The sequence below is a fragment of the Thunnus albacares genome, chromosome 17 (assembly GCF_914725855.1).
Source record: "Thunnus albacares chromosome 17, fThuAlb1.1, whole genome shotgun sequence".
Lineage (NCBI taxonomy): Eukaryota > Metazoa > Chordata > Actinopteri > Scombriformes > Scombridae > Thunnus > Thunnus albacares.
In genome coordinates, this window is record NC_058122.1 from 15813154 (window position 1) to 15834765 (window position 21612).

The 21612-nt window shown below is 41.7% G+C and overlaps 3 protein-coding genes across 8 annotated transcripts in view; 1 reads left to right on the forward strand and 2 right to left on the reverse strand.

The window, feature by feature from the left end:
- The window catches only part of LOC122966427 (mitochondrial import inner membrane translocase subunit tim16-like), a 115893-nt gene extending 107675 nt beyond the window's left edge, over window positions 1-8218 (reverse strand). Inside the window, exons 1-6 of one of the 2 annotated variants that reach the window (XM_044330641.1) lie at window positions 7787-7955; window positions 5859-5955; window positions 5213-5293; window positions 4959-5029; window positions 3914-4100; window positions 2736-2812 (exon numbers count right to left, since the gene is read on the reverse strand). In XM_044330641.1, coding sequence (XP_044186576.1) covers window positions 2736-2812; window positions 3914-4100; window positions 4959-5029; window positions 5213-5293; window positions 5859-5955; window positions 7787-7846 — 573 coding nt within the window. In that variant the 5' untranslated portion in view covers window positions 7847-7955. Of the gene's footprint in view, window positions 1-2735; window positions 2813-3913; window positions 4101-4958; window positions 5030-5212; window positions 5294-5858; window positions 5956-7786 lie in introns of both variants that reach the window. The other variant, XM_044330639.1, reaches the window with a different exon arrangement.
- A 453-nt stretch (window positions 8219-8671) lies between these two features.
- Window positions 8672-13442, forward strand: dnaja3a (DnaJ heat shock protein family (Hsp40) member A3a). The gene is made up of 11 exons (XM_044330653.1): window positions 8672-8918; window positions 9722-9858; window positions 9951-10034; window positions 10151-10357; window positions 10538-10690; window positions 10789-10936; window positions 11570-11634; window positions 11910-12038; window positions 12147-12262; window positions 12488-12585; window positions 13029-13442. The coding sequence occupies exons 1-11, from the start codon at window positions 8711-8713 to the stop codon at window positions 13049-13051; spliced, it is 1368 nt and encodes a 455-aa protein (XP_044186588.1). The 5' UTR covers window positions 8672-8710; the 3' UTR covers window positions 13052-13442.
- Window positions 13443-14470: 1028 nt separating this feature from the next.
- hmox2b (heme oxygenase 2b) lies at window positions 14471-21239 on the reverse strand. Of its 5 annotated transcripts, none has more exons than XM_044330657.1 (7): window positions 21218-21239; window positions 20022-20182; window positions 19361-19444; window positions 19132-19249; window positions 18471-18962; window positions 17059-17182; window positions 14471-16931 (listed from the first exon to the last, which is right to left on the reverse strand). In XM_044330657.1, exons 3-7 carry the CDS (start codon window positions 19420-19422, stop codon window positions 16804-16806), a joined length of 924 nt encoding a protein of 307 aa, XP_044186592.1. In that variant the 5' UTR covers window positions 19423-19444; window positions 20022-20182; window positions 21218-21239; the 3' UTR covers window positions 14471-16803. The 5 variants fall into 5 exon arrangements, with proteins under 5 accessions (XP_044186592.1, XP_044186589.1, XP_044186591.1 ...); XM_044330654.1 differs by lacking the exon at window positions 21218-21239 and adding an exon at window positions 20780-20865; XM_044330656.1 differs by lacking the exon at window positions 21218-21239 and adding an exon at window positions 20684-20743.
- Between the last annotated feature and the right edge of the window lie 373 nt (window positions 21240-21612).

Below are 21612 nucleotides of genomic sequence, written 5' to 3' on the forward strand. Positions count from 1 at the left end.
TCAGAGAGCAGTGCAGGAACAACACACACACACACCAGGCTTTCCCGCCACATGACCTATGGACACTCTTGTCATGGAACTATTGGGGAAAATTGCATATTCTGGCTAAAATCAGAATCTGGAGAAACACATACAACACACACACACACACACACACACACATGTACAGGTGCTGATAAATGCTGTCTGATAAGCTCAGCTACCAGACATTTTGATAGAAAGCCAACCATCATCTAAAAAATCCAATCCGATTCAAGCAGCTTAATTTTTGGATTTACCAGCCACCGAGTCCCCTGACCTGGCATTCACACCACAGACTAAACAAACACACCCATATCTACATACACACAAACATACATTCACCGAATTAAAGCTGCTCCTTGCCATTTCATCTTAGGTGTCGTCATGCAAACACCAACATGTGAGGGAGGAAACTATCTGGCTGTGCAAACACACAGATGAGGGCCCACTCACATACACATGTGTCCCCCAAGCAAACACACTCTCTAAAGCCTATGACAATAACCCATGTAAACAGACACACACAGAGTGAGCCACTTCAACTCATAAACGCACAGATGGGAGGGCCCAGATAGCGATGTGTGTGCATTTGTGTGTTTGTGTTTGTGCGCTGAAACAGCAGCTGTTTAATCAAAGTGACGGAGCCTCATTCTCAAGCTGCTATAAATGAGTTTTCGCTGTGAGTCCGCTGCACACAACTTTCAAATGTACACAAACACACAGAGGGTGGGAATCTTCAACCAGGGCTGATCTCTCTTCACTCATCAAACACGCTGCGCTGCCAGCCTCCCGTTTCCCAGTCTCTCACGGTTACCGGAGTCATGAATGGCAGGTTGAGAGTGCGGGATCCCCTCATCGGTTATTCTTGTCACCATGAGAGAAATGTGGTATGTAGCTCAGTTATAATGTGACTTTCTAAATTCAAGGTGTGTACAATAAATCCTGTAACACCCAATTTGATAAACAGCATACCACCCTCTCCCGTCCATCACTCGAATAAACACAGGCTTTCCTCCCTCTCTGCTCGCACTACCTGTGGATTTCCTTTCTCTGAACTGAATGGCGCCTTTCTCCCTCCGAGTGTGTCATAAATATACATCTCTCTAGGTCCAAACGAGGCCTGTCATGATTCCTGCACTTTGGGGTGGTGGTCTCCCCTTCATCTTCCCCCCACCCCAGCCCTGTGCCCCAATGTTTACCCTATGGGAGGGCCAGGGGATTGGACCCACATGTTGGCAGGCCTTATTTGCTTTAATAAGCTGGATTGGAGAGATTGAAAGGGGCCTTTTGGGTTAAATGACACCAGAGCCCAACAGGGCAAGAACCTTGGAGGCCCCCGTCTCTGATCTTAGCTCACATTTCCCCTCCCCTCTCTTTCTTTTCAGGTCCCTCGTTCTTTCAGGCTACATTGAGGCTGGTGGTAGCTCTGGTGAGGATGATTATCCTGTCAAGGTAAATGTCGTGATTTGGACATAGCCTGTGATTGGTGGAGTAATTTGTTACTTGTCAGCGCAAAGACAAACAGAGGGGATCGGACTGACAATCATACCTGTTAAGCACGCACATGTGGTAGATTTTTGCGTCAAAGTTTATTCGGGCTCGAGCACAATTGAGCTCATCACTCATTGTATAAACTTGCACATCAGGGGCCTCTGTACTCATTTTCACATCAATCCATCGGCGTATGCGTGATTTCAAGAGGGATGCAAATTCACTGCTGTGCACAAACTGAGTGAAACTATAAAAACATGTAAAGTTAACATCTGCTGATGAAAAAGGCCCCTAGCTCTTCCTATAAACCAAATATATTCATGATATAATTCCACCTCAACTCTAAAATCCATTCTTTCTCTGCCCCCTTCTCATAAACCCATACCACCTCCCTCCTCCTCCTACACAAAATATTAACAACCTAATGGAAACCCCTTCAAGCACTGTGATTATTTCCCAATGAAACCATCGAAAAGGGGCCATATGGATGCATAAAAGCCCAGCGAGACTTTCTCTCCTGGGCAATTACTTCAGTTTCTTCTTAGCGTCGACAAAGCATTCCCCTGTCTTGCACCAGAGGAGAGGAGGTTTGGAAGTGGTGTACAGGGACATGTTTTGGGGATGGCGGGTCAAGGGTCAGGTGGGGTCAAGACGAAAACAAAGCCTTGATAGATTTATCCTTCACACGCAGGCTCGTGCCCTTGTCAGAGCCCTAATTAATACAGTTTCCCGTCTGACAAGGAAAATCTCCACATGCACTCTATCAACTGTGGCCAAGATCTCTGTAACTGCTTTGTCATCATTATTACTGTGTTAAAACAAACTGGCTATTACATCACTTACGTCATAGGGCTTACCATGTTTATCCTTTTTCCCTCCGAAAAAAATTCAACAACCGCTCACTAATTCCTAATCAAATGTGTGATGTGATCTCCACCCTTTTTATAAGAGTCACTCTTGTTGACATTTTAATGGAATAAACCTTATATAAACATATTAACAGGTCAGGAGCAACTGTGTCCAAAGTGAGGCACGCCACGCTAAATGTGAGCCACTGGCTTCCTCTAGTGGTCACACACAGCAACTACAGCAATCAAGCCTCAATCGAGTGAGGAGCGCGAATGAAACAGCATACACTTTCTACTTAATCAGCTTTAGTCTGTATAAAAACGTAAGGTGAAGCTGTTGGATTACTCATCTGGTGCAGTGTTAGGTGTCCTCACCTTGCAGGAGGAAGCCAGCAGGGAGCCGTCCTGTTTCCAGCTCAGACTCTGCAGCTGATCACCGTGCTGCTCCAGAACTGCGGACGCATACGATCATTTAGACAGGCAAGAGGAGGAAAGGACAAGAGACAAAGTGCTCATGTTAGGCAGGGATAAAAAATTTTTTAAAAAGTAAAAGATTTAGACCTACAAACTATGAATACAGAATGACGGCACATACACACAGACAAGACAAAGACCACAGACATCTAACATCTGAAAGGTTACTGCAGCAAAAATGCAGGGGAGAGATGAGGCCATAAATAAAGCACACAGAGTTCAGAGAACACACTGAAAAATACAGATGATTCACACCAAAGAATGCATCAAACATCCTTATAGTTTAGGCATATGAGAGAAATTCTGAGCATGACGCGTATTAGGCTGCAGTGCCGTAAGTGAGCACAGCACAGCTTGAGTGAATTGTTCAGTTCCACCATGACACCAAACAGATGAAAAGAGATGAGAACAGCACACTTGTTAAGACAGTAACACACAATGTGATGTGACATAAATTTAAACACTAAAGAAAAAAGAAAAAAAAAGAACACAAACACACACTCATTCAAATATAGATTTTTATCGTTCAGATTTTGTTCTTCAAACCATGTAAAAAGAAAACTCTGAATGAAGGTGATGAGAAACAGTGTGGTGGGGGGGTACAGCTCATGAAAGTTGGATCAGCAGTGAGCAGTAGCAGCCAGGCCAGCTGTCATGGGATAGGGGGGCGCAGTGTTTGTGGGGTGGGGGGGGTGAGGCCAGAGGATAGTGACTATATCCTGAGGCCAGTGTGGGGAGAGTGGGACCAGGACTGCAAACCAAAATATTACCTCTGCTGCTCCAGCACTTAGACAGAGCCACAGGGCTGCAAAACGTAGGCAGTGTCAGTCAGACAGTCCCCAATGACAAAAAAAGAAACCAACCGCTTCACTCCATTCCGAATATATATTCATGTTACACATAGAAACAAAACAAGCCACAACATAAACTGAAGCCTAATTGACAGAGACTGAAATGTTAAATGTAACAGACAGTGCGTGATGTACAACAAAGACTTTTGACAAAAGAAATTCTGGTTGTGGTGTGTGTTTTAATTTAAATTGTGTGCACATGCAGCTCATGCTGCCAGCTGTGGTTACCTGCTAGCGGTGAATCCTGGCGGCTGGTGTCCCAAATGAGGGGTGACTTGGCCGTGCTGACAGCCAGCAAACCTGAGGAGGTAGGGTGGAAGACCACCAGCTCCAGCCTGCCCTGACCGGGGCAAAGAGTCAGCTCCGGCGCGCCGGGCTGCTCCAGCTCTGGATCACACAAACGCCACAGTTTCACCTGTACACACAGAGAGAAATATGAAAATAGTGGGTGAAAGGGTCATCTGAGAAAGAGATGTAGCTACAGAGAAAACATGGCTTGGTAATCGTCTCTCTTTGTCTCCATAATATCTTAAATCATTTCAGCAAATTACCCCTTTGAAACTTCTCTTCTTTCCCCTTTGGCAGTAATGATCGTAAAACCTCAACTACTAAAACAGGTATTTTTAAAGCCACACCAGAGAAGACATTCAATATTGACCCATCCGCAGACTCTTGTCAGTTCATCTGGAGTTTGGATTTCTCGCTGAAGCTGCAATATGACAGCTGATTAAATGACACCGTATGATCATTATTTAAGTCCCAAGAGTCATATTTCACTCAGTTTCACTCTCACTTAACTTGCTCAGCACAACCATGTCGCTGGAACAATATGCCCTGCTGGCAAAAGATAAAAGTCAAGTCAAGTAACTGCTCTGCAGATGTTGGGCACTGCAGACCACTCTGGTGTGTGTGTAGGTCTATGTGTGGCGGGTACAGTTATGTGTGTTTACACAGGTCCCACTGGTAAACCGAGCTGCTGAGTCTAAAGATGCAGACTCACACTCAGCAGATTCCAGTAAGCCAGGGCACCTGCGGCTGAGGATAATGTGCTTAGATGAGGGAGTCTTCAAAAGGTTTATATAACAAAAAACCAAGGAGGTATATATCATATTCAAAGACCTGCCAGGAACAACAAAGCAGAGAAGCCAGAGAGGATGGAAAGTGGACTTATGTAGCACAGTGCAACAAGATAAAACAAGATCAATACAAAGAAGAAGAAGTAAAGAAAGAACAAATGAAGGATACAAAGAAGGAGGGCATTGGAAGAGCTCACCGTCTCATCTCCAGAGCATGTTGCCAGGAGACTCTCATCAAAAGGAGAAAAGTCCATATCAGTGACCAGATCTGACAGAGAGGAGGAGAAAACAAATGGAAAACAAATCACAGATCTGGGTCATAGCTGTCTGGCTTAATTTCAATTCTGAGAAAAGGCATTTGCATTTCCCATGCGAATAGTCTTTTAAAGAGATCGTTGGACTGATGGCAGTTATGCAGAGGCAGAAAAAAGAACTGTGACAGAAAAACTACCAGAATGGCAGGAAATCTGGGTGACTGTCCATTGGCCATCTGGACCAGGTTTGATTGAAGACAGGCCCAGCATACCTCCACCTGCAGACAAAGGGAACCACACACACACACACAAACACAGACACTGTCATCCATCATACTGTTAAAATACTCTTCCTGAGTCTTTATGGTGCCCAATAGTGCTTCCTAATAAAACATTTCCTCCCTGCTAACAATGGATTACTGAGCTCATTATCAGTCACTGTATCTAAATGACTAAGTGACCAACATTGCTTCTGTAATCAAAACCTTTTGGCATGTTTTCCTGAATAAAAGGAAGTTGTTTTTTTTGTCATTTGCTCATCTTCTTCAATTTCTTAACAGATTATACTGTATGTGGACACCTAAGCTATTCAATGTGAAGCACAAGCATGTCAGGATTGAAACTGTACCCAGTGGATGCTGTGTTTAAAAGTGGTCTGCAGACAGACAATGTTTGGTGCTGCCGTTTTATAACTTTTAATTGTTTTGTTATGTATTTTTAATATATGCACACAAGACTTCCTGGAAGGCGGTACTGATACTGAGAGATCTATCCTGATGAGATAAAGTCAAATTGAAACTGATATTTCTGTGTACAGGAAGGAAACATTATTCTTGATCATACCGGCCTGCTCGGTGTTAAAGGCAACCAGCTTGGAGCTGGCTTTGATGTGGTTCCCCTGGCAGGAGAAGGAGCCAGCACGAACATTGTTGATCCATTCCTGGATTTGAAGACATGGAAAGCAACGGGTATTGGATCAGAAGGGATGAAACAAATCATGCTAATGCACACAGATAAACTGCTATGAGATAACGTTACAGAGAGGAAAAGAGATGTCATTCGAGCCCAAGCGTTTCAACAGACTACAGTGTGGTGGGTCTTGACAAAATGACTAGAATCCTAAGTGTTCACTTGACATGTCTACACAAGAGCACAACCAACTGGCTACACTGAAGAATCCAGCAGAAAAAAAAACATAGTTTATCTGTTTCATAATATTAGGGAGTACACACTATTTGCACACCCAAGTTTCAACTAGAATGAAAGATAGAGAACACTTCAATAATCAGGAGGGATCTAGCTGAGAGCGCACACACTTTAGTGCGTCTGAATGAGCAAAGTGCTGAGGAAGTGGAAGGACTCCCCGTGTTGCACAGCAGAGAACTCTTAAAGCCTCTTTCATAACATTAACAAGGCAGAAGTGGCAGGAAGACAGCGTGCCTGTACAACATGCTCCAACTATTATGGCTAATCCTCAGAAAACTGTTAGAGACCAGACCAACCATGACAGCCCCACAGAGGACACTTAACAGCTGAAACAGCTTTGCTGAGGAAAGATGTTTTACTGCTTTATTAATGCAGCCATGCATTTTTAAAGTACCCTTCAAAAGCATGCGTCTTATTTTAACAGGATAGCAGATTCGGCAAGTGAAACACACAAATACAAATGTGTCACTCATGTGTCAGAGGCTCAAGCTAAAGTTGAGTCAGAGTAGTTTAATTTGAAATTAAATAACATAAATAACAATCGACCTTAATTTTGTCTGATTTAGCCACATATAAGGATTGTGACCATGAGGGAAAACTCAAGCTGTTCTGGATCATCTAAGGCGAAAACATCCCATTCATCTTGCTTGTCTCTTCATCCCTACAAACTGCCTCTTCTCTGACTTTCTGTTCTTTGTCCCATTTTTCTCTTTTGTACAATGTTGGACATGACAGCACTTGTCACATGACTTGAGCACTAGAGTAGCCACAACCCCATATTTTCATTGGGTCTGTTGTGTGAAGGGCTAGTTTAACATTCACAGCATCAGAGCTACCACCTGCTGTCATAAGATCCTGTGCAGAGATTGGAGAGATACCAAGACCATCAACTGTCTCTGCACATACCAAGCATTTTACTGCCTCAGTAAAAACAAGGCAGGGGATTACATAATGCACCTCAGCAAGGAGAGCTGCTGGCGTTGCAGCTTGAAACAAATGGGTCCAGGGGATGACAAAAATGGCAGATATGTATGCAAGACAGCGCAGTCCCATCCAGACATGTCGCCTCATGCAGCCTGCAGGACACTTCTCACTGGGGGAGATACTGCACATCGTAATATATCAGATATCAGTCATCGGATTTGCCAGTCAAATTTGTACTGTATCTTTCCACTTGGCTGACATAACAAATCTGTACACATTTGGAAACCATAACAATCAAAATTGTACAATACCACGTTATTATTATTGAAAAACAGTGAGGAAACTCGGATAGTTCAGCTATAACGTTACTATAATAACACTATGATGGACGTCACTGCAACACCAGATGTAGGCTAGCAGCTTTGTGCAACCACATGGCTCGTACTTCGTAGAAGCATGTAGTTTGTGTGAATCAGTGTGTGGATTCAGATTTTCGTTTATACTATGCAGCCCTCCAGATGCAGGAAGTTCAACATCCCCTGCAGGCAGGCGTTCCCCAAAACACCACTTAAAGAAGCTCAGCTAATAATCAATGCTAATGTTAGCTACTGGCAACACTCAGACGCTCGTGAGTTACTCACATCTTTCTTGGCAATTTTCGGAGAGGTGTTTTTGAATTTCGAGGTCTTAAAGCGATTCATGCTGCTCTCTGAAATTGACTTTCGTGCCTTCCGGGTGTCTCTGTCGAGCTGGTTGGTACTCGGCTCCTGCTTCAGCTGACAGCTCAGGCTGGCCGCGCGGCGGCGATGTTCGCTCGGTTTGCTCCACCGGGCTGTCCGGTTGGGCGGAGTTTTCGTTTTAAAACACAAGAGAATACCCTGCCCTGTCACATGCTACCCTGGGTCTTAAAATATTTTGCTGTCATTTTCACAATGAACTCGGTGTTTTAATACTTTTAATCAGTCCTAACTGATATCTACAGTATCCACTCGCGTAAACACCATAAAAACCAACAGCAAGATTTAAAAGACAAACTTTTGCAACTAGTTTTTAATCTTCTTCTTTCGAGTTTATTGGCGGTTGGCAACCAGTTTGTGGGTGCATTATTGCCGCCACCTACTGGACTGGAGTGTGGAACAGCGACTGTATATAAAGATTTATATTTATATAAAAACAAACTAAATTTAAAAGAACTAAATTCGCTTTACTATACCGGTTTCTTTTAAGTATCTAATCAAAAAACTAATCACTTTCCACGAGGCTCATTCCAACAGATTCCCTAAGGTTATATCAAGTTTTGCTTTCTTTAGTGCTTCTATTAAGTCATTTCGTTGCCCACTGCAACTATTAAGTCAAGTTGTACACGATTAACTGTTCAGTCCAGTTGGCTGCTTGCCTCTTCTGTGAAAGTGAGTCCTGTGTGTGCTTTCCTCAGGCCGTTTGTGACTAACTCGTTTTTCCTGACAGGATATCATCTTGAATCAAACTTTGTGTTGTTGTTGTTGTTGACGCCCACTCAGTCCCGGACATGCGCAGTGTGTCCGGGGCAGAAACCAGTGGAAGGAATGATGGCGTCCTCGGCTGCTCGCTGTTCCTCACGCTGGATTACTGTCATCGTGTCCTCTGGACACCGCCGGGCCGCCGGTGCTGTTGCCTGCGTTGCTCATGGAGGAGTCCGTAGTGTTTCTACACTGGGAGCGGGAAAACCGTGGCGGGGAGGGAGCCTGGAGTGCGGGGGGGCAGGGAAAGCGTTGACATTGAGAGGGCTGTCAGGTGAGTGGCGTATTGACCATATGGTATCGGCCTAGGCTAGGCTATGCTAGGCTAGGCTAGGCTAGGGTAGGCTAAATTAGTTGTAATTTCTGATTTACTTTCGTGACACACGGTAAGACAACTACATTAACTTAGCCTGGTTCATACCGGCTCAAACATGCATTCAAGATAAGATAATAACACACATGCATGTCCTTATAAGCATAGTTGTTGAAATGTGTCAGTTTAGCTGGCTTGGTTTTATAGCCATCAATTTGAGTTTGCAAGAGGATGATGCCACTGTATTTTGTGGCCCGTCAGATTCTCGTATTAGTGCAGATCAGTTTCCTCCCTTACATTAACCTGATACCAACCACAGACCCGAACCCCAACCAGTCATCTCTGCAACGTCAAACCATAAACACATCCCAAGGGGAACTTGCCAAGACTGATATTCATAATTTGCTTTGTCAAGAACCTTTGTTATTATTAACTGGCAGAGCCACTGGCATATTGTTCACAGTAGATCATCTCCAGCTTTAATAGCGTTCGTATTTCTTGAATCTTCTTAAAGATCTTGTTAGGTTAACTAGATGTCTGCTTACCTGTGTATTAAAAGATGTGCTACTTAATTCTAAATGCTCGGCTAGCAAGTAAATTTAGTAACTTAAGTAACCATAACTAATTAAAGATGTGACGTGCAACAACTCAGCTGTTAGAAGAACAAAACATTGCAGTCAGTTATCAAGTATTACCTTGATGCAGCTATAATACAGCTCCACTGTTCTATATGGTATTTACTCACCCTGTTTGTCACCTCTCAGGTTTCAAATCACCCCACGTAATCAGCACACTGTCCTTTCACACAAGTGCCCCTGTCAGCAGTAAGCAGGACTTCTACCAGATCCTTGGGGTACCTCGCACAGCAACCCAGAAAGAGATCAAGAAAGCCTACTACCAGGTCTGCTCCTGCCCGACGCTCACTCACAGCTTGTATTGGTCCTCAGCTGACTAATTACCACAGTGAGTGACTTTGTGTTTGTTGTTCCTCAGATGGCCAAAAAGTACCACCCTGACACCAACAAAGATGACCCACAAGCAAAGGAGAAATTTGCTCAGCTGGCTGAAGCTTATGAGGTTTTGGTCTTTGTTTTTATTCAGGCTGTTGACACATTCGCTGCCATCTCTTCCAGTTTAAACAATCCCAGTAGAATCCTACGCGAACCTCTTATGTCGCTGTGTGTTTCTCCCAGGTCCTGAGTGATGAAGGAAAGAGGAAGCAGTATGATACATATGGCTCAACAGGCTTTGATGCTGGTCAGGCGGGTGGAAGGCAGCAGTACTGGACTGGACAGGCCAGCAGTGTGGACCCAGAGGAGCTTTTCCGCAAGATCTTCGGGGAATTCTCAGGAGGCCGTGGCTTTGGGGACTTCAACGCCATCTTTGATCAGCCACAGGAGGTTAGTTGTGTATGCTGGGACATAAGAGAGTGGAAGTAAGACCAGTGAGTGGCTTTCATCGTGAGTAGTGTCAGTTTTGCATTTGAAAGCTTATCTGGTGCTTATTTAGTCATTTCTGTGAGTGAATGATGAAGAAAAATAATTTATTAATCTTTGGCTCTTTTTGTTTTTTGGGCACAGTACATCATGGAGTTGACATTCACTCAGGCAGCAAAGGGAGTCAACAAAGAGATTTCCATTAACATGGACGCAGCCTGCCAGCGCTGTGATGGTAAGGGCCACGAGCCAGGCACCAAGGTCCAGCACTGCCATTCCTGCAACGGCTCCGGCATGGTAATACCTCTGACATACGCTGCCTTTCTTCCTAAAATGCCCTAAATGTATATGCGTTTGTGTGGTTTTACCTAACAGTTGTGTTTTCTTCCTTGTAGGAGACAGTAAACACGGGTCCATTTGTGATGCGTTCCACATGTCGTCGCTGCGGGGGCAAAGGCACAATCATTTCCAACCCCTGTAACTCCTGCCGTGGGACGGGACAGACCAAGCAGAGGAGGACCGTGATGGTTCCCGTGCCTGCAGGTCAGTCACACTCAACTGTTCCATTCAGAACTTTTTACATGAAGGGTGTTTTTTTTTACCATCACCATTAATGGTCACGAAAAACACTCAGCAGTGTATCAGCCACCATCAGAAGCAACCACTGCCTGTTCAGTTGCAAATTTGCCTGATGTTCTGGATGTTGAAGGCTTCCATTGTTTTTCAAGATGGATATAATTCAGCTTATAGATTAATCTGCGCTATTATACATAATCATTTAGATGAAATATCTGTTGTATTTTTTCTAGCATGACTTTATAAAGACAAATAATTGTGCATTTTAACAGGAAATTGTGAAAGTAGTCCCCCCCTAAACACACAATGATAAACATGCCAGAGAAAGATTAAATAGTTTGAGCCTTGAGGGTAGTTTATTGGCGGGTTTTGGCTCTTCACAGATCGTAATGCTCATAGGGAAAGTGAAAGTACACTTGGTGTTATCCTTAAAGTTTATAGTCTATCCTTTGAGCATGAAGCGAAGCTGACCACAGCCTCTGTCTACTTTTTTAAGCCCACAAAGGAATGTTTCATACTTAAAAGATAGATTTTGGAGGGAGTGTTAAGTAAGCAAAGGAAGATATCGTCACACTTTAAGTGGTTTGTTTTTGCTTTCAGGAGTGGAGGATGGCCAGACAGTCAGAATGCCAGTTGGGAAGAAGGAGATCTTCATCACATTTAGGGTGAGTATCTAAATCAACTGGTAGTATTTGTTATTCATTCCAACAGAGATAAAAGTGCTTCCCTGGAAGTGCAGGTTGCCATTAGATCTTCCGTAAGGAGATTGTTGTGTATAATGCAGGTGTGTGGGCAAGTAAGAAGCATTGAGCTGTCTGAGCTCTCGGACTTTAAATTAACACAGCTCAGACAACCTGCGTTACACTGGTGATTTCTTGGAAACGTTAAAGATTTGAAACTATTTGTGATTGATTGTGATGTGCTCTGGTTTGGTGTCCAGGTCCAAAAAAGTCCAGTGTTTAGGAGGGACGGTGCAGACATCCACTCTGACCTTTACGTCTCTGTGGCACAAGCCATCCTGGGTGGCACGGCCAGAGTACAGGGCCTTTATGAAACACTCAATTTATCAGTAAGTAGATGGGTACATTCTTGGGTTTCTCTAAATACAGCATATACAGAACATGAACAGAAAGCTTGATAGTTTTTATATTGATTGGTGTGCTTTCTCAACCTTCAGATCGCTGCAGGCATCCAGACCGACCAGAGGATCCGTCTGGCAGGGAAGGGAATCGCTCGCGTCAGTGGCTATGGCTTCGGTGACCACTATGTCCATCTTAAAATAAAAGTACCCAAGTAAGACTCCACAGACAAACACACACACCTCATCGTATCATTCATCTTTTTGTTCCGGCAAAAATTTTAAATGCTGCATTTATATCAGCCGGAGACATGAGAGGGCCTTGTGATTGAATACAATGACTCACTGTAGTCTAGAAGAAATGGTTTAAAAGAACATTTTCCAGTCACAAGGACTGTAAACAACTTTGTTTAGATGACAGAGGTTGTTCTCATGTGCAGGACGCTGACAGACAGACAGAGAGCTCTACTGATGAGCTACGCTGAGGATGAGACAGAAGTGGAGGGGACGGTTAACGGTGTCACTGCCACCACCACAGGTAAGAGTCTTTACTTTTTCTCTTATATCCTGCTGTTTTCCTTGATAAGTTGGGGTTTTAGGGAAGGACATATTTAGTCACAAACCTGGCTGATAGTGACAGTGTTAATCTCTGTCCAGGTGGGGGCGACAGTGGTAAGTGGGAGAGTTGAAACAAGAGGGGGGGGGGCTTCTTCTCCAAATTAAAGAAATAGTTTAGTTCTTCCTGACAGCCACAAACCAGGTAGGATTAGTATCGATGTATCTTTACTTATTTATTTGGAGAACTTTTATTATCTGGTTTGTGGCTGTTGCGTTAAAGCCATCCCTGTATTCAGAAGGATGTCAAGCATGTCTGGCTTATTCTAAATGTCTGTTGGCTGTTTTTGTTTTTTTTTCACTTGCAGTTCAATTGACTAAAAGGCATATTCTGCAAACATTTTTTTTTTCTTTTTCTCCTTGAAGGTAAGAGGTCTTCCTGGAACTGAGATGCTTCATCACATGGCAAAGGGTACAGCGTAAAGCCAGGACAGCCACATTCTAGAGAAAAGGACAGAGGAACAAGGAGTATCGGGGTGTTGGATGAGGCCCACAGTTGTTCTTGACGGATCAGCATAGACCTACCTAACCACTGCAGTGAATAAGGCAGAGGATTACCTGCTCTGTTCCTCTGCCAAAGTGAATCCGCACACAAGAGGATGTTCCAGTGCTCCAAACACCTCCCTGTCAAATGTCCGTTATTGCCATTTTAGCAACAAAGACTGGTCGTTTATCATAGCAGTCTGTGCATGTTGGTTTTCTGTCGATTACCGCAAGAAAAACATAATAGTGATAACAGAATCCACATGAACAGAAATAAACTATTATACTGACAAAGACTACAGTTATAGTCAGAAAGTTTTATTTGGGGTTAAACAAACCTCCTGTTTTCAATCCGTTTGTTCTGTATGCTCGATGTTCTCTAAAAATTCTTAACGCTGTCAGTCCAAATCACTTGAACATTACCTGACTACATGTTTACCTTAGAGTTTAAGTGCTGGACAGTGTAGAGGTGTGTCTGCAGTGGGTAGACAAGTTCAGGTGTAGCTTTCCTGAAATGTGATGACCCTGTCCTGTCCTGTCCTTCAACCCTTTGCATTATGAGAGAGTGAATTCAACCGGAGTTCTGCTCCTTCTTTACATTTGTACATAGACAATGTGTCACATAGAAGAGAAATATTGTACATCTATAATAAAACTATGGTCTGGGGATAAAGTCTGTTTCTTAGAAATGACTAAATAACACTTTCTTCAGAATACTGTGATGCTGTGTAGACATTAAAATGTTTATGCATATTCACTAGCTCTTGTTAGTGTGTAAGGGAGACTGAACACCTCTAAATATAATGCAATTTAAGACACTACAACCAGAGCTATTGTTTTACATTACATTGAATTGTACAGGTGTACCTAATAAACTGGTAACTCGGTATAAAGCCTGCATTTTACTTTGGAATGTTAGCATTATCTATTAGCATTATTGTCAAAGTGGTGTTCTATGGACATTATTCTAACAATGTTCCATACAAACTGTCTTCAAATTAGATTTTGTTCCATATAATATGGCCCATAATGTTACTCAAGTAGAATAACTATCCTCCAAAATTAAGTATGTGATCTTAACAAACTAATTTACCTTTTTTCAAGTCACATGGAGGCAAGAAAACATTAAGGGTAGCATAAGAAATTGATATTTGTGAATATTTCTATGGAATATCTACAGACACAGCCATCAACCAAATAGATATTACTGATTAGTAATTAATCTTTTTGTTGAATCCATCATCTTCAAAGAAGGGTCTGGCAAAAAGCTAATTAAGTACATGTCAAAAAGTCATTTAATTATCTGCTGTGATTAAAAACACCAGTCCAAATGAATCAACTTTATTTCAGCATAAACAGGAAAGCAGAAGTTATTTCATTACAGACAGCACAGCATACTCCTGGATTTTCACTAATACAATCAGAGTATCCTAGCCTTTGACTAATAAAGCTTTGTCCAGTTAGATACACAAAGGGATCAAGAGCAGAGTTAATGAAAATGCAAGATAATTCAAAATCAACATGAATTAGACAAGCATTCCACTCATTTTAATCTACCGTTTAATTAATGGCTAAAACTACCTGAACTCCTGAGATTCAAGTAAGCGTCCCTTCAATATACGTCCAAAAAATACTGAAGCGTTTTGACACATCAGACTGGCATCATGAAAATGAAATAAAACATGTACAGTGAACTACAGGAGTATATTAGGCACTCCCTGTATTAGTCCTTTTTTTATGCAATGCATTGTATTGCCATCTGTCTGTATCATGAACCTGAGACTCTCAAATACAAAACACAGCATCACTTAGATCTCCACGTCTGTGATCAAAACAGCTGCACTACAGCTGTTATCCTGAAGGAATACTGCACATCCATATATGTGTGAATGTGTTGTACAAATACACACAGCACAGAAACCTGCTTGAAATATTATCAGCAGGTTTCCTTTGGTTCTGTGTGTCCAATAATTCCAAGCAGTGGAAAAAAAAACAACAACAAACAGCTTGGAAAGATAAAGCAAAGTTAAGAAAATGTCAGTAATGTGTCAGGATAAATATTAATCTTCAGTCACACATCAGTGCAATTACACTGCAATACACGCTGCACAAAATATTCCCCTTTATCTATGTTGAAAAAATTACCGTGACCAAAACATACAGTATGAACAATATATGAACAGTTTTAATGATGATGCACAAGTGTATCACAAATGTATTACAAATGGATACTTAACAGGGGCGGAGCTGCTGAGGGACCTACGGATCGGTATCTTACGTGATGTGGTTCATGATAAACCACAACACATTTAGCCTTCATGTAGATAGACTTGGTATCTATTTCAAGAATGTAGACAAAACATTATTACAAAAAAAAGACAGCTGCAATGACCTTTGTTAACACTTTTGTCCTAAAACAGGCTCCTGTAGCAGGTAGAACTGATTCATCAATGACTCGTTCATCTCGGAAAGTTAAACTGTGCAATTAAATCAAAAACAGGCAGGTTTTTTTTTTTTTTATACAATACGCCCGTTCTCATAATCCAGAAACAGAGAACTACTATTATTGAACATGCATCAGCAGAGATTCAAATACCTGGTATATTCACTAGCATTTGAAACATGTTTATTAATCATACACTCATCAAAGTGTAGGTGTGCTATATTTTTTGAGGGTGGGGGGTGGAGGGGTGGGAGCTTTTGAATCCTATCACCTGTTCCGCAAGCACAAACCTCTCGGAAACATGTAAGGCCCAAATATGAGTCTTGAAATGTGATGAGGGACTTAATGTAAATGCAATGCAGCACACTGTGTTTTCACATTATGTTATGAACTGCAATCAATGTGTAGAGGTAAAAAAAAAAAAAAAATACAGTATATGGGGACATTTACAGATAAACTGTTGTTTCAGTGTTGCATTGTTTAGTCAATTACTTTCTCTCCCAGGTCAAATTAAGATCTAGTAATGCAAAAACAAAAATACCTCATTAAAAATCACAGCAGTATGCCCTGAAAAAAAAAAACACTTGCTGTGCTACTCTAATCATGCATAACATATGCATAGTACGTTTTAACAAGTTTTTACTAAGCTAAACATGAATGGCTTTAAATAATACATTCATCATTATTAACTAATGTATCACTGTATAGCCAATTATATAAATGAGTGACATTAAAATTTGGGAGGAAATGTAATTTCACAAGAGATTAGTTATTCACTGGAATGCTGTGCTTCCATGACAAAATCAGAAAACAGCTAAAAGAAGGTCTTGAGATACAACCGAACACACTGGAAGGACACAAGATGGAGGGATAATGCAAAGGAGGTAGAAAAATGAAATGACCGGAGGAGAGACTGCAACAAGGTGTAGCTCGATGAATGGATGGATGGATGAATGGATGGATGGATGGAGTTGTGACGTCCTAATGGTCCTATAGATCATCTCATTGGAATTCCATTGATAAGAAACAGATCCAGGTATATTTGTTTTAGCAAACATGCAACATTTAATAAACCTGGACCTGTTTACAATGTTTTACAGAAACCATGAGATGGTCTATAGTTTTGGGGGATTTTCTAGTCTCCTTACTGTCCTTCCTTCAGTGTTTCTCCTCCCGCTCTCTCACAGCAGCAGAGTGACAGGCTGAGGGGCTGGATCACATCAGATACCATGCAGCCAATCCAGCCAAAGCAGCAAACCAAGTAGCAAACAGCACCTGTCCTGTTGGGTGTCGGAGCACAGCCATGGCGAGCTGACATGCGTATGCTGTTCCACCGGTGGCCGCTGAGACACAGAGTTAGCACCAAAGCAGAAAACAAACTTAATCAAGGCCCTCACAACAGCTTTATAAAAGCTTCATCATGGGTTTAATATAATTTTACTGATATGGTAATTACTGATAAAAGCATACCCATTTTGGCGGTATAGTAGGGACATTTGCTGATGTCTCCACCCATTTCTCCATGGACAGGCATGCCGGCATCTAAAACATCCTCCTGGAAGGTTTTACCAATCTCTTCCAGCTCCTCAAAAACCTGCCAGCACAAACATAAAAGGATTATTAAGCTTGCTGGATACGCTACAGAATATGCAAAGTATGCAGCAACACAAAGGGAAACTCCATGTTCCTTGCATTTGAGCATAGAGAAATGTGGATTACAACATGTATAACATCTAGTCATAATATAATCATCCTTCCATGATAGTGGTACCCTTATACAAGGATTAAAAATGCTATTTTAGTTAATTTATTGAGTGTCTGTATCATTTGTGGTTGAGGACCCAAAACTAGTAATTCGGGAAAACCAGGGCTGCCTCATCTTCAATCCAGTATATTTAAGGTTACTTAAAACAGTCAGTGTGAAATTATCTGTGACTTAAAGGACAACGTTCACTCCGAGGTCTCAATAAACAAGACAAGAATCTACAGTCATGCCATCTGTGAGGTTGGACTTAGGCACAGTGCTTTGAGCAAAATGCTAACATCAGCAAATTAACATACTCACAATGACAATGCTAACATGCTGATGCAAAGCACATATGATGTTTATCATGTTCACCATCTTAGTTTAGTATGTCAGATTTGATCATTAGCACCAAACACAAAGTGCAGCTGACGCTGATTGTAATGTGATTAGTTTTACAGATATTTGTTCATAAACCAAAGTATTGGACAAATTAAAATTTGGATCATTTGATGATGGCACCAGATGAAAAGTCAAGAGACCACTCAAGTTATCACAATTCATCCTGTGAGGAACAATGAATGTCCATAAAAAATTTCATGCCAGTGCATTCAATAGTTGTTGAGACATTTACTCAAAAATACAAATGTGAACCTCACGGTGGTGCTAGAAGAAAAGTCAAGATTACCAAAGTCCTTAAGATAAATCGTCTACTAGGAACCATGAATATCTATACAACATTTTGTGCCAATTCATCAAGATGATCTTGAGATATTTCACAGGATGAAGTGAAAACTTTGTCCTCATGGTGACACTTAAGAAATCATGAAAGTCATTAGGACTTGTCCTCATAGCCACACTGCTTATCTATACTAAATTTCATGGTTGTCCAACATCCAAAGTTGTATTGAGATATTTCAGTCTGGACCATAGTGGTAGACTGACTAACCAACAGACCGACATTGCCATTTCTAAAGCCATGCAGGTAGCATAGCTAAAAATACACATCACTTGATTACTTGATCAAAGCTGGCATAAGTAGCACATCACCTGTCTCATTATCACAACCAGGGAGCAGATCCCCCCACTAGTGTTTCCAAACATAGCTTTCATTTTCTCCTACTCCCTTGCCTCTTACCTCCATGTTGAACTGGAAGGCCTTGACAGCCTCGTCCACCAGCCTCTTCTTTGTTTCCATGTCCAGCTCCAGCTCGTTCATCCGACTGCGGTACAGCTGCTTGAATGCTTTGGCACTGTGGATGGCATCAAACTGATAGAATTCCAACCCCTCTCCTGTGGGAGGAAGCTTCAAGGCTCTCTGCGCCACTTTCTTCAGCACCTGGCCCCCAGATAGGTCCCCCATGTAGCGGGTGTAGGCGTGGGCCACTAGCAGCACTGGGTCCTCCTGCCCTACTTGGTGGATACGGTCCACATAGCGTTGGGCGGCCTGGGAGCAGCTGACCTGGCTCTGCCAGTCAGGGCCGTAAAAGTACTCAAGGTCACGGGCCAGAGCCTCGTGGCGGTGCAACTCTGCAGGAAAATAAAGCGGGGCGAAATGGGGATGGTCCTTGTTCCTTTCGATCTCCTCCTCCATGGCTGTGTAAGTATAGTAGAGTGCTACGGCACCAAGCTGGGGAAGCAAGAAAGAAAAGTTGTCGAGTCATTCTACTTGTCTCCTTTTTTTTCTTTGCCTCTTTTTTAACCTAGATGCTTATTACATTGTATACAACTTGTCTGGTTTGCAGAGAATTTTACAACCTAAATTGTAAAAAATCCTCCCTGCTTCTCTTCTGACTGACCTTGAAGAGCTCTTTGCGGATGCGTCCCCTGAGGAAATCCTTCACAAACTGGGTGTTCTCAGCTTTTTCATGAACATCCTTGGTCCCTGCTGCGAGCATCTCAGACAGATCATCAGGACTGGGGGGGGAAAATGGTAGGTATATTGTGTGATTGAAAGAATTACAATGTCAGAATTGTAATTGTAACTATTTTAAGATAATGATATTACAATACTGGAAGGAGATTTACCTGAGGGTGTCCTCTTTCTCCTCATATACAGCCCCCGTTCCATTCATCTTTTCTTCCGACATTAGTGGTGTCTTCCTGTCTGCCCTAACATTAGTGAAAGACATCAAAATTGCATTATTTTGACATTCTCAACTTCACACATGGCAGCAGTTGTATTAAAGTTTTCTAAAACATCATATTGCACATATAAGTCTCTGAATTACCAAAGTTATATCTCATTATCATGTATACTGCTACAGTCTTGACCAAGCACATTCAATCATAACTAAACGATGTGTCATGACTATGATTTTGGCAGGTGCTGTCGAAAGTTGTCACTTGAGCCAGCATTGCGTAACTGCTTTCCAGAATAAACAAGGGACCAATGTCAGGCTGCAGTCACCACAATACAACAATAACAAACAACAAACAACATATGCTGTATACTAAACATTATTTACAGGAAGAAGGCCACCAAGCACAATCACAGTCAATTGTCTGTTACAGTCATCTGGTCTATAATAGTGAAACAAATGTTGTATTTACTTTGTCCACATAATCACTCAACCACAGCCAACATATCAACCCTCTCAAAAATCCATTTGAGCGTTAAGATAAATAAGCACTAATAAGCAATAACAGACAGATAAGCAGTGTAATTACAACATCTTTTAACCCTTACCTAAGAGCCAGCAGAGGTCTAATCAGGATAAAGGGGAGCTCCTATTCACTGTAGCTGTTGTCCCTGAGATGACGATGATGATGGTGGTGGTGGTGGTGGTCAAAGGAAAGATGCCGTCTGCCAATTAATTCAGCTGCTTTAAGCCTTTGACCTTATTTACTCTGAAAGGGAGATAAAGCAATGTGAGAGTGAAAGCTGATACAGTCTGGCAGGGGCTGGCTTGTTTTACGTAGGAAAGGCGACTTTAAAAAAAAAAAGCATCCCGATTTGAACAACACGAACACTGGCGAACAAAAACCAGCCCATACAGCAAAAACACAGGCCTTCTGGCGTTTACCAGGAGTCGCAAGCTGCTCTCAAAGAATAACTGGTAGATGCAGCTAGCAAGTGGTGTATAAGGCGAGTTAATAAATTGATTTAATTCAGTTCAGTTCCTTACAGTTATCAGAAATCATAAGCTAACATCATCTTTAACCATGACACGAATAAACCTCTCAGTAGTTACCACTGACAGTAACGTCATCTAACTTGCAAGGAGCATCTTCTTTGACAACAGCTAAGTTAACTTTAGTGGATGACGCTAGCTGAGTTAGCTAATAGCTAGCTAGCCTTTCAACAAGCTAACAAACACGTTTAACGTTTGATGAGCACCATGACATTACATAACAGGATCGGCTTGTTTATTCGCTGCTCGGATTCAGGTAAAGATTAATGTATTACGAGGCTCTGCTATCGTATTGACATCATAAACAACAAACCTTCTCCCCACCACTTCTTCTTCTTCTTTGATTTTACTGGCGGACTGCAAACCAACGTTAAAAGTGCATGCCGCCACCTACTGTATCGGAGTGTGTAACACCATGACTTTAAACAACAAAAACTAACAAACGAAAAAAGTTGACATTATATTGCGGTTATTAAACCTGTTTCATTTAAATATTTAAATAAGGCCATTTGAACCTGTAATTGTTTGTCTCCTGTCTCTAACAGACCTTTGATGCACCACTCCCTTCCAATATTAAAAGCCTGCCCTCCACTCTTTCTCCTTCTACACTTAATGTTAGCTCCCTATAACCTATTAACACACGTTTAACAATTTCCTTACAGTTACAAGTCTCACATTTATCCGACACTGTCTTTTTCATGGTATATAAAGAAGCATTGAGTTTCACCCCACCACTGTGCTCCGTCCTCACCTCTCGCGGTTGCTCTTCTTCCGGTGCTCTTCTTCAAGGAGTGCTGAGGATGCAGAAACTTACCAGATAAAGTTTGTACTTAATACATCCACGTAGTTCTCACACAGCAGGAAGGAACAGTGACATATATGACAATATTATAAAATGCTCTCTTCTTCTTCATCATTATCTTTAATGATAATAATATTATTATTCACAAGCCCTGAATTTGACCAGCTTGAAGAGATATGAGTTATTGTAATAATGTAACACTGTAATATACCAAAGGCACTGAATGGCATTAATAATAATAATAATAATAATAATAATAATAATAATAATAATAATAATAATAATAATAATAATAATAATAATAATAACAACAACAACAACAACAATAATAATAATAATAATAA